This window comes from Anopheles arabiensis, chromosome 3, assembly GCF_016920715.1.
Source record: "Anopheles arabiensis isolate DONGOLA chromosome 3, AaraD3, whole genome shotgun sequence".
Classification (NCBI taxonomy): domain Eukaryota; kingdom Metazoa; phylum Arthropoda; class Insecta; order Diptera; family Culicidae; genus Anopheles; species Anopheles arabiensis.
Genome location: NC_053518.1, coordinates 28,936,096 through 28,948,776, shown reverse-complemented (window position 1 = coordinate 28,948,776; position 12,681 = coordinate 28,936,096). Strand labels below are relative to the sequence as shown.

The 12,681-nt window shown below is 42.0% G+C and overlaps 1 protein-coding gene across 1 annotated transcript in view; it reads right to left on the bottom strand.

Moving 5' to 3' along the window:
* The window catches only part of LOC120902952 (zwei Ig domain protein zig-8-like), a 28,995-nt gene that overhangs the window by 12,585 nt on the left and 3,729 nt on the right, over nucleotides 1–12,681 (bottom strand). The window contains exons 2-4 of the mRNA XM_040312051.1: nucleotides 7,429–7,509; nucleotides 4,148–4,383; nucleotides 3,926–4,042 (exon numbers count right to left, since the gene is read on the bottom strand). Coding sequence (XP_040167985.1) covers nucleotides 3,926–4,042; nucleotides 4,148–4,383; nucleotides 7,429–7,474 — 399 coding nt within the window. The 5' untranslated portion in view covers nucleotides 7,475–7,509. The remainder of the gene's footprint in view (nucleotides 1–3,925; nucleotides 4,043–4,147; nucleotides 4,384–7,428; nucleotides 7,510–12,681) is intronic.

Here is a 12,681-nt window from a genome sequence, read left to right as displayed (position 1 = left end):
AAAATATTGCAACTTATTACTATACAGTTTAATAAAAGTTTTTAACATTTTTTTTTCAAGTTTACAGCAATTGATTTTACAATTTAGCTTTTGGTATTTTTGTAATTCTTATGTATTTATTGAAGTTGGCTTTACATGCCGCAAAGTCAAGCAGAAACAGGAAAGTCTACAAATATAGACTAATAAAAGGGGTATGTCAAATATTATATATTAAATTTAAAATTCTAACAGTGGATTGATTCAATTTTAACGTTTCTAACAATCATTTAATGATCTTTAAATACATTTTCAGAACTAAGTTTCGATTGAATTTAGGTTTCACGATTGCCAACCCAATATCATTTGCTAAATTTTGAACATTGTTTAATCAAGCTGTTGTTAAAAAGTCAAAGATAACATTTTATAGCAACACAAACTCAAAATTAGTCCTAATTTGACGGTAATCTCAACAATAACTGGATTTAATAAACAAAGAAAGACACACACATAAAGAAAACAAGGCGATAAGAAAAAAATAACTGAGAACATAGCAAAAAATTATAAATTTTAAACATCAATCGATTGAACAAAAACAAGAATAAGAGACCGATACATATAAACAAAGAAGATACATAAAGCAAGACAGATTAGCTCATAGAAAACAGTTATACGTAAATACGTAAGCAAAATTTTTTGAATAAAAACACACATTTACAGCATGTTGAGCATTTTACTTGCACAGAAAGTTATGAAACAAAATCAAATTAAAGTTTCTGATATTGAAAACTATCCCAATTGACACTTTCGAGCTAGAATAATCGGGAATTCGTGCAAATTCTCTTAAACTGGAGCCTTACTCAATTGACATTTTCGAGCACGAATAATCGGGCATTCGAGAAAATTCCCTTAAACTGGAGCCTTAAACTTCAGAATTCTGAAAAAGTCTTTTAAAATCAACTGTGATGCTTCCTTTTCGTTACTTTTTTCTAGATTCGCTCGGAAATGATGTTTCCTATCGTTATAGTTGGCCATGTTCCCATTGTATTCTTTAAAAAAAATATTTTTTTTATATAAAATAACGTCACACAAAAGAATCTTTTGTTTTTCATCAGAAATACATAGCTATTAATGAAAAATGAGCTCGACAGCATCGTCTATCGATAGAGGAACGTCTTATTTACGAACACACCAAATCTTGGCGCTTTCAACACACTTGATCACACACAAATTCACAATTTCAAGCGTATCGAGTACTAATCGAGCAGAAATGGGAAAACAATTTCGAGCAAATATCATTTGGGACATATAAAGACAATTTAAATCATTGTGAACGTGTAAACAGAATGCTTCTAATATCCCATTATACATTTGAAACAGTTCATCACAAGCAATTGAGATATTCCAATACATGATTAAAAGCTTCATACTCAACATTTGGTCCATCGAACCGGAGTATCCATTGTCTGTTGCATTTGGGAAATTAAATAATCGATTAATTCTCGTTGCTTCACCATGCAATTATAGAGCATTTATTAATTCCTGTTTCACACTTAAGTGTTGCATTTAAAATAAATCTATTCGTATGTTCATTAATTATAGCTATGCTCCTAACCCATCCATGTTTATTGGTCATCTCGTTGCTGTTTGCAGTGAAGCCGAAATCCTTTTTAGTCGTTCTAAGTAGCACAATCCATCCTTTATCCGTAAACGTTTTGTTTTAAAATCCCAAACACTCACTCCATCCTCCATTAGGCAACAAGATGGATTGATTGGATGAACTGGTGGGCATCCAGCGTGTTCGAGGGCAACATTTATCATCGACCAAACCCGACCGGAGGTCGCCAGTGTAATGCTTTCCTGTTTATAATAGTTTTATTGTACCACCGGGCGACCACTTCGCATTCCGAAGTGTGTTGCTGGGTTGTCTTTGCGTTTCTTACTTCGTTTTATCCGCACTGCTTTCCGAAACGAATCCTTCCGCAGAAGCAGCTGTGTGGTGAAAGTGTAGGGACGTCCCTTTCTTTGCTGCCACTCCGCACCGCAAGCGAATAGCAAACGGATGATAGTAATTAAACTCTGGATAAACGCAACCCATTAGTCACACGAGCTAGTGATTAATATTATTGCCCCTGCCCCGAAATGCTCTGCAATGCATTCGTTCTATCTTCTTTTTTTTCTCTCCATTCGAAACATTGCTTCAGTCGGGCTGTGTGACTGGCGGGTTTGTGATTCTTTTCTTTTCGCCCTACTTAACCCTTTAACCCCTTCCGTATCGCATCAGGCACGTTCGGATTTCCATCTCTTTTCGGACGGTCGGAATGAATTTTGAACGAATTGCACGAAGCTGTACGATCTGGCAAAACAAAAGCCCTTCGCTTCCGGAGGCCACTCGGGGGGCACGTTCTATCATTTCCAGTCCATTTCCGCTAATCATCAAGCGCGGGCAGATTGGTTTGTTCGAGTGGAGCGAAAGCGAAGCAGCAAAAAGCTTTTACCGAAGCATTACCACAAAGCAGGGGGGGGGGGGGTAAGTAAAGTGAAGAGGGAAAATGTGCGAGGCAAGAACAGAGCGAAAGTTCAATTTAGACACGGCCTTTTTCTACAAATTATGCCTTGTGCCGAAACTCAGACGCCTTGCCGGCTCGGTTCGTGCCGGTCGTGGTCGATGGTGACACAATATTTTTTCGCCTTGGCTCCATTTTCTGTGCCAGCGTCTGACTTAAGCGCGTGACTCAATATATTTATCACATTCCTTTCCTCCGCGTTGCCATGTTGGGGGAAAGAGGAATAATACCACTCAAAATTGATCAGCAACCCGCCTTCAGCTGGGCGGGGAGCAAGAGCCGGAGGAAGCTTTTCCAAATATAAGGTCGATAAATTAACCGATAAACATCTTAAACGGATCCGAATGAAGTACGCGCTGTTTTGGTGCCGCTAGAAGCAAGCAGTAAGTCCTGCCCGTACTCCCAATTCAAGCTGTGACTGAAGCTGCTGTACTACTTGAGTTTTCCGAGAATTGTGGCTTGTGGCGCTGTGTGAGAGCGATTGTTTACTTCCACAGTGCCGCTTCCGAAGATTAGCAAAATTGGCCAACTGGCAGAGAAATCACGTTCACCGCCACCGTGCCACCGCCACGAACGCAAAAGCCTTGGCCGTGCCCTTGGCCATATTTATGTGGCCTAGAGACCGTAGCCACTTGGTTAGGACTTGGAGACACTTTAAGCGGATCTAGATTTAAGGCGCATTTACGGCGATCATCCACGGCAGCAGCTAGATCAACCCGTCACGATACGGTGTGTCATAATTAATGTTCCAAAACAATCGCAATTAAGGCGCGCGCCCGATAAGAAACTAATCTCGCCCGGAAAGTGCCATCTGTGGCAGGTGGATCATACTGCGGCATGGGGTGGGAAGGGACTGGAATTTATTTAACCACTTACAAACGAGCGAAATCGTTACCCCTTTCCAACCTTGAGAACCTTTGGTTTGAATAAACCTACTGGTTTGAAGGGCAGAAGGTTTGAATGACGCTTATTTGGGGCTGGATTATTCAGCGCAGCCTAGCCAAGTTTGGGCTGCGTGTGTAGTTGTGCGTGCGTGTCAGCATCGTTCTGAGTGGGTGGGCAATGTTATGCCAGCTTAAATTCAATTTATTTTTATCACTTTCATTACACCGTCGCATATTTGGGTCCCAACATTTTGGGATCTTACCGGCATAATTACCGGTCAGGTTCATGACCGAAAAGATGGCGAAGGTTGTGTTTTTGTGTGTTTGCACCCCAAAAAGCAGACAGCTGTAAAAGCTGGTTACGTGACAGAAAAATGACCTCTTCATCCCCACACCGCACAACCGGGTTGGATTTGCCGCCGACAGTGAATGGGGCCCGAAGTGTCGCTGGAATTAAAATTCTAGCTTTTCGAAGGAGCCGACCGCACGCCCACTTACCTTCAGCGACCAGTCGTCTAGCTGGGGATTGTGCACGCTCTGGTAGCGCTGGTCCGAGGTGTACGTCGCCTTGCCGACCGTCAGCAGATGCAAATCCCGATGCCGGATCCACGAAACCTGTGGTGTGGAGGGGGAGGGGATGGATTGGAGACAGATGAAAACGGATATTTTTAATTAAATCATCCCAATCCCCTCGTGACCTCGGCCGGGGGAGCTGCTTACCGTCCGATTGCCCAGGTTCCGGACGCGACAGTTGAGATAGGCCGTGTTGCCCACCAGCGCGGTTACGTTCCGGGAGGCCGAAATGTCAAAGTAAGGGCCGCGATCGAGCGGACTCTTCGCCGTACCGTCGTCGTTGATTTCGTTGTCGTCGAAGGAGGACGTCTGGTAGTAGTGCTTCGGTGGGGTGTACGTGTGCGGCTCGTCGATGTCCATGGTGTAAGAGCAGTGAAGGCGACCTGGAAAAGTTGGGGTAGCGGTAGTGCGAAGTGAATAATGATTAATGAGAAGTAAATTCAGTCATTGAAATGATGGCCACGAATTGGTGTTAAAGCTCCAATGAATGCATCTAGTGATTATTGTAACAATTTTCTGTTATTTAAAAGCTTTTCATTATTTTCAAAGCATAAAACCTTGGCCTTAGTTTTATGTCACAATGACAGTTTATTCTTTTATTACAAATTATGTGTACATTGCAGATTGAACGCAATTCTGGCGCGTAATTTACTCTATCGTTATCAAAACGTTATGAAATGTTTTTCAAATTACTTTCTAAAGCCGTGCCAGGCATAATAAAGTGTGCAAAATGGTCCTCGTGTATTTATTTAACTCTACAATCATTCCATTACTACACACGCGTGATTAAATGGGATATTTTTTGATAGAGTCGGTGATACTATATCTATCTAAATACTGACATGATACGATGAAATTGCGTTGGAAAATTGTTTGGTATCATTTTTTCAAATGGCTTTTTATTGTAATATTCATTTCATTCAAATCATTTTGATTTTGGAAAGAAGTCTTTTTTTAGCATGGAGTACAACAAATGAATGATGTTCAAGTAAACCTGAAAAAAAAACAAAATAATTGAAATGGTATTGACAGATGAAGCTTTCATCCTACAGTATCTCTTCAGCTGTCAAAATATCTTATTTCTGCGTGATTGATTCATCAGAAATTGATAAAAATGTTCTATATAGCATTGCTTGCAGATTGAAGTCAAAACATGATTTTACGTTTGTGATTTGTCATTAAGTAAATATAACGTAAGTATCCAAATGAACGTTGGTTCAGTAGTTTGAATCTAAATAATATACATCATCAATAAGATGTACTTAATAACAATGTACTGCAAACTTACAATCAAGTTCAACGATTTCACAAAATTTGGAATATCTCTACAGATGTGTTGCGTCAGTGTGCCAGTTTTCTTTTACCGAATCAAGTTTGTTATGGATCTTACTACCAAAAATGTATAGCTTGAGCTTGTTGGTTTTCATTTCTCTTATTTTATTGGAATGTTTGGTACTGACTTTTGAGAAGGCAACGAAGTAGCTAAAACGATTCCGAACAGACTATACAATAATATATTCGATCGAGCTAACCGGTATCGTAGCTACGAAGGTTCGTTACGTTTCCATGGAAATCTATTTAATTTGTTCGGTAAAAACGGACAATTCCTGTGATTCGTAATCCATTCTCATGAGATGATACGATGTAGTTTGCATTCGAAGCAGTAGCATCAAACAAAAAAAGCTAATCCTTTTACTTTCTGAGTAAAATCCTGGGAAGTGTAGATTGGTTTTAGCAGTCCTTTGTTGAATTGCCACTGGAAATAGGCTGTCTGATACTTACTAAAGTTTCTTGTAAAACCATACATAAACGAATAAAAAGGCGTGAAGTTCATGAGACTCACTGAAAGCCGAACAGTCTCCATTGCTAAGCGATTAAATGACTTTGATTGAGTACAGTGGTTCAAAAAATCTAAATGACAAATAGCACAATATTAATCGATCTGTGAAGACAATATTCCGAGTAAAGGCTTAAAAAACTGTCCAGCAATCCTCAAAGATTAAGAAATACCGTCCCTGTATTTTAAAATCAATAACGGACTTCCACATTAGTGTACTTCACTGTAAGTTAGGCACTTTTTGAACACGATCTAATTGACTGTTAATCTCCAAGTAGTTAGAAGCTCAAAACAATGGGGTACTCATTGTAACTGATAGCTTTGTGCAGTACCAATACCAAGAACGGTTTATAATGTGTTTCATGCTATGGCTCATATCGAATCATTTCTCCGAATTTAGAGCTCATAGAAATCAAAAACCCTTCCCAAAACATTCCCCGTTTCATCTATTTACAATTACAACATGCAACACACAAAACGCATCCTCAGCCGCTCACGTTCGCTCACAATTCTCAAGCACGCATCCTAAATACGCCGCCATCAACACGGATGCTTGAAAGACTTTGAAGCAGTGTTTTCACACACTTCCTACAATGGCATAACAGTTTACCTTGTTAAAATCGAAACTCTCGCTATTATGAGCTTTTACTATAACAGCGCGTCGAACGCACATGCATAGTAAGAAGATAGCAGGTAACGCACGCTACGCTACATCGAGTGCCTCCGCTACCCTCCAGTGCCTCTCCGGTCCCATCACGAGAACTGAAGTATTTAATTTATGGGAATTAAATACTACACGAACAAGCGCCCAGCCTTCAACCGGGAAACGGTTCGAGGCCCGTCATGGCAACGCAAAGCAACGCTCCGCAAACCATACACACCGGAAGGTTTATTTTCACGGTGCGCAACGTATGCATACAGACCGGGGCGGGCTGACGGCTTGTTGCTGGTGCTGTTTCCACTAGCAGCCTTCGGTGCTTTTCCCCTCACTGCTGCTCACTCTTGTGCTTGCCGCTTGTACCAAATTAATTTCATTTCCCGGGAAAAACGGTCCTACCATGCCGAAAGCCGTTCGCCAACTATAAAGTATCGTGAATCCGAAGAGGCATGGAGTGTACGCGTGAAAGTAGCAAGAAAAAACAGGGAGGCACAAAATGGAGGGTTTAGGAAAAACATGGCGACATAGTGTAGCTGCTGCACAAAGGTACGAAGGTAGTGTCTACTGCTGCCGGTGTTATTAGTGAAGATTGCAAAACCACAAGCAAGCATTGCCGCTGGTGGTGTGCTTTCCACGAAAACGGTCTGCTGCAGCTAGCTTGGCAGGGAAAAGGCCCCACGGAAGGCCGACCGGGAACTTATCTAGTGTAGTCGTGGTGATGGAGAACTATTCCCCCAAACGAGATGAGCTCGAGAGGTAAAAGTGAAGATGCAAAAAGAAACCAAAAAAAAAGGAAAAAATAAAGTCCTACCGCAACAACGGCAAATCATGCGCCTCTCCGTTTTGTTGAGCCTAAAATGGGGAGGGGAGGAAGAAAAACCCCGCCCCGGATGCTGCCAGCAATAACAAGCTGCTGTGGATAGCGGTACTTACCGTAATTTATATTTAAAATTATCATCACTACCGCTAGCTGTCTCATAGTTGCTGCTAGTTGCGGTCCGTTGGCTTCATATTCTGTGGAAGAGAGGAAAATGGAGGGATACAAAAAATGGAATGAAAATGATTGCCGAGTACAAACCGAGTACAACATGCAGAAAACGTTGCTCAGGTGTAGAGCGTTATTTTTTTAGCTGCCACCAATGACAAACTTGGGGGCCTTCATTTGAGAAGCTTTCGTTAATGCACATACTCCGGTTTGTACCGAAGCCTACGCAACGCGCTTCGTACTGCGTTTCGCACCCATAACAATCTAATTTACATTTGCCGGCATTTGCCAAACTTGTTCCATTCTGGCTGATGAGCAGACGGCTTCTTATGCACATGAGGAAGAAATTCAATCTCGGTTTTGACTTCACGCCGAGGCACCGGAATTCGCCACGTGCTGTGCCTCTGTAGTTATGTGCGTTAGTGTGTTTTGCTTTTCCTTTACCTTCTCGGTGGAAAAAGTTTCACCTTAACGCTTTGCATAATGGAATTGTTTACTGCAACCTTTGGGCGTGGACAAGTGGTGGCTTGCTCGCTACACGGTGCACCGGGTAATCTGACCGAATCCTGGCACTCAAGAGCGCCGCCGCCTCAAGTGTTGGCTGGAATGCGAATTACAAACACGGCGCAAGATTGTTGGCCGCACACGATGTGCCTTGGTAGACGGTGGCGTGCAAAATAGCATACACGCTTGTTCTGTCGTGTGTCTGTGTCGAACGAACTTTCACGTACGAATGTGAATGTGTACCAAAAAAGGGCAGTTCAGGTGACAACAGCCATGGTATTCTACTCAGAATAAGCTCACGGTCCCTCGGGGACACAGAATTGGTGAGATTATGCTCTTTCATCAGGACAGCACACGACGGTCACGGTCGGACGGTAACAACACGTGGAGACAGCGATGTCAAACATATGGTCGGTGTCGGTGTCGTAAATGGAAATTGACAAGGGCCAAAAGTAAGTGATTTTTTTAAAATAATATTTTTGAGATATTTTGGGCAATGGAATACTTTTATTTGGGCAAAAAGTTCTTTTTATGATATGGTAATTGTTATTTTATCTTTTTTTCATTTGCTTTTTAATTTGAACGACAAATCAAGGTTTGCTTAACCCGGAGAACCGACGATAAAAGTAAAATTTGTGACAACAAAATGTCATCGTGAGGCCGAATACCGCACAATCCATGACAGGTACCAGTTCACGACAAGCAGCTGCTAGTTCAATATTGACTAATGTTGTGAAAACAAACGTAACTATTTAATAAAAAAAAAGATAACTTCAACTCAACTCAACCATTCAACTATTCAACTAGGATGTTTAGTGTTTAAGTGGTTTGAAGATAGTAGCAAAAAAGCAATTTATTTTGTATTTGACCGCTTACAGGGTTTCCCACGATTTATTGGTTGGTTCCCATCAATTTTTGGTGGGTTCCCATGTTTGTTTGGTGCGTTCCCACGGTTTTTTGGTCGTTTCCCAGAATTTGTTGGTGCAATTGTATTGATATCCAATCGGAAAATACCAATAAATTATGGGAACGAACCAAAAATCTATGGGATACGACCAAAAAATCGTGGGAACGCACCAAAAAATCATGGGAACTGACCAATAAATCGTGGGAAACCCTGTATATCGGTATTCGCATAAGTATTGCCACAGACTGTAGTCTCTCGTTGATTGTTCTTTCGAAAATATGTTTTTTGTATGTGATTATCCAACACGAAAAGCTGTATCTGTCCTAAGCGTACACCACTGACGAAGCGTTTAACTGTTGAAGCGTTTATTTAAACTTCAAGCATTACCTGCCAAATGTTCCTTAAGTTGATCAGTACATTTGACACAATATTTCGATCTGTGTGACTGTACGGATGTATTTTGGAGAAATTATTTTTATTACATCCTTCTCAGGAACAAACTTTACAATACTTTCACATAGTAAAACTGATCTTGGAATAGTTCACTACTGGACATAAATTATTTGTCAACTTTTTCATTGCTCTTGCTGAAAACCCTAATGATATTGGAGATATTCGATCATATTATAACTTAAAAAATCAATATTTTCACATTGAAATACGGTTTTTTCCATTACTATTGAATCTATTTTCAGTAAAAAAAAAACACTGTACACAACGTCCTATGTGAGTTGGACCTTCCTGATGCAAACTAACATACAAGATGAACGTTCTTTTGTATGCGATTTTGCTCTTGTAGAAGCTAATTTTTCACTAAGCCAACACGGAAACCCGAACAAGATAAACGGAAATAGTTACACACTGAGAGCCAGAAGAAAAAAACACCCTCTAGAGCTCTCTCCGTCCCAAAACATCGTTTCCAGCCTCGTGGTGGTGTGAGAAAGCTGTACAACTTTTTCAAAAGCTGAAGAGTCTTCATCATCTGTGTCGAGTTGAGTTTTACACATTCTGTTTCCATCGCTTTTCTGCCGTTCTATCTTCCATTTGCTTTTCTGCGTCGAGTAACATCTCACCCTGTAAAACTCTTGCCAAAGTCCTCGTTCTGCCCAGCGTCGTAAGATCTCAGCCAGCACACCACATAACACGACACATTTCAAGCCAGAGCGAAAGCAGTCCACGGGCACAGCTTTGCTAATTAGTGTCATCTCGACGCTCCACGCCAGCGGTGAAGCTGAACGAGCAAAAGGCTTCATAGACTGCCCCACACGGTGACGGGTTTATTTCGCAACCCAACCCAACGGCTGGGCAAGCGCTTCCGGGTTGAAACACCCTCAACCCCTCGCGCCAAAATGATCCCACAGAGACACGGGGTTTTGCGCTTCCAACAACGGCGGAATCTTGCAATCGGCGCGGCACAACTAATTTGTTTTGTACTGGCCTGACAGTTTTGGGAAAGATCGGCACCGCTGGCAATTTTGTCGCAGCTCATTTCGCGCCTGGCAACGACTGCAGGTGTAGTTTGCTGCTACCAAGTTCGGCATGGCCCATCATCAGCTACGGGGGAAAATTGCTTTTGTGAGATATTTGTCAAAGCGGACAAGCAAGTTTTGTGCGTTGCGTCATTGAAAAGAGGTGAAGAGAGCCCACTATCAGTGATACAGCTCGACATTTCTTTGGTGGAACAGTACCAACGCACACGGAGGACGAAAACAGAGAGAGAGAGAGAGAGAGAGAGAGCGCGAATGATGGCACGATAGCAGGTCTGGGGGGGGATTATCACCCCAATCCGCTCAGGAATTACTGCCGAAGAACACGGAACCTACACCAAAGAAACTTGCACCTAACTTTGTATCGTTCTCGGTCGGCAAACAGCCCATCTACCGGCGCCTGTGTCGTCCTTTGCACCGTACAAGTTTATACTCTGACCATTAATTCAATGTTGGCAAGTGGTTTTGGGGTTTCAGTGGGTGCAGGAGTTTCGGGGCGCAGTAATACATCCTGCCCTGAGCCGGCAGCTCGACACATCTCCACTTCAACTTCTTGGTGGTTTATAATTCCAGCATCTTGGCGCACTCTTGCTTACTCAACCGATTGCGGACTCTGGTTGCTGGTGAGGAAACATTACAAAATAATTAGATTGTCATGCATGTTTCGGCCTGAGAGCAGAGGGTCTGGAAAGCTGATTAAGTACGGACGATGTACGCTTGGGCCTCGCTCTTCCCAGTGTCTTGAAGAAAGCGGAGCCGGCAACGGTGGCTGGTGATTAGAAGATGGAAAATCGATCGACTGGACGGGCAAGGGAGCTTAATTAAGACGACAGCTGACAATTCCACCCTTCCAGCAACTTCCCAACGACATTATAGCGGCTCAGTGTGGTACCTCAGAAGACCAGAAGCATTACTTTCCATCGTCATGAAAAGCGTTTTTGCAGTAGAAGCAAACTATCCAGCCCAAGTCTTTCAGCGCTCAAGTCATTAGGTTGTTTTTGTCCGTCCATCTCGGGCGACTACGTGTCAATCAGTATGTGTGTGTGTGTGTGTGTGGCACTCGTTTTGGGACAAACTTTCCACAACTGCTGCTCGGTGTGGCACATGCTGGTTTTACTGCTAATCGCTACTCGTCCTCAGGTGTTTCTGTGGTGCGATATGATAGTGCATTTACGTGGCGTGGAGGTTAATGAAGATAAACGAACGTCATGCGATCTGCATGGTAAATGTGACTGGGTGTAGTGAGTGTTTTTCTTTCTAGATCCCTTCTCGAAAGCACTTTTTGCAAACAAGCTTCATTAGCAGGTACAGCAAAAGTGGTTAACTAAGTCAAACCCCAGCTAAACACTTAATTAGGTCCAGCTAATGGTGATAAATAAGTACACCGAGGAGAATGGCCCCAAAACAGGTGAGCACTTAATTGGATGCAAAACTTGTGTTCGATGGTGTAGTGTAGAATTTGAGTTTGAAAATTTTAAGCTAAACCTTTTCTATTCAACAACATGAACCTTTTTTTTTAAACGCTGTTCTTTTCTAATGTGGGATAACCCCTGAAGGTATGCCAACTGTTTGCATACCTAGCATTACATTCATTATAGAGCAAAACAAACTGTTCTAATAATGTATAATAAAATGGAAAGCCAAAGATTGTACAATGTGTTGCAACATGCTCACTGTTTCATAGCATGAATTGTTATGCTGTTGGAATTCAACTAATGCTCACAATATGTATTTAATTCAATACATCAAAAGATACCGCCTAAAAGTATGCTATATGAGCAACAAAAATGCTTTTTTAATCATACATAATTCTGTAGCGCTTCCTGACAAAGGATTTCCTACTGTACACAGCGTTTTAAAAATGCACTGGCGAAGCTCCATTGAGCTCCAAAACATTTAAACATAATTTACCCACATTTAACGTCTGCCAACACACTAAACAAGGAGCACATTCTCCAAACTCATGTACATCCCATCACATTCATCACGAAACTAACAAAAGCCCTCCACGCACCGCCTAAACATTGAAAGTGGCATGTAATAGTGGACTCATTATTTGCTCGGCAAACAGGGAAAAAACATTTCCCCTCCCTTCTCCTGCACCACTGTTTGGAGCTGTCGATGGCAAAATAATTGAATTAATTGTTCACAACATGGCGATAATGAGTTTTATAATTTATGATACCAATGTACGTGATGCAAGAGTTTTGCATTTGCGAGGAGCATGCGCCCACCCACCGCCGAGCTGAAACCCTTAATCGGGCTTTTCCACCCGCAGTCCCACCCATGCACTGGGTTTGGGG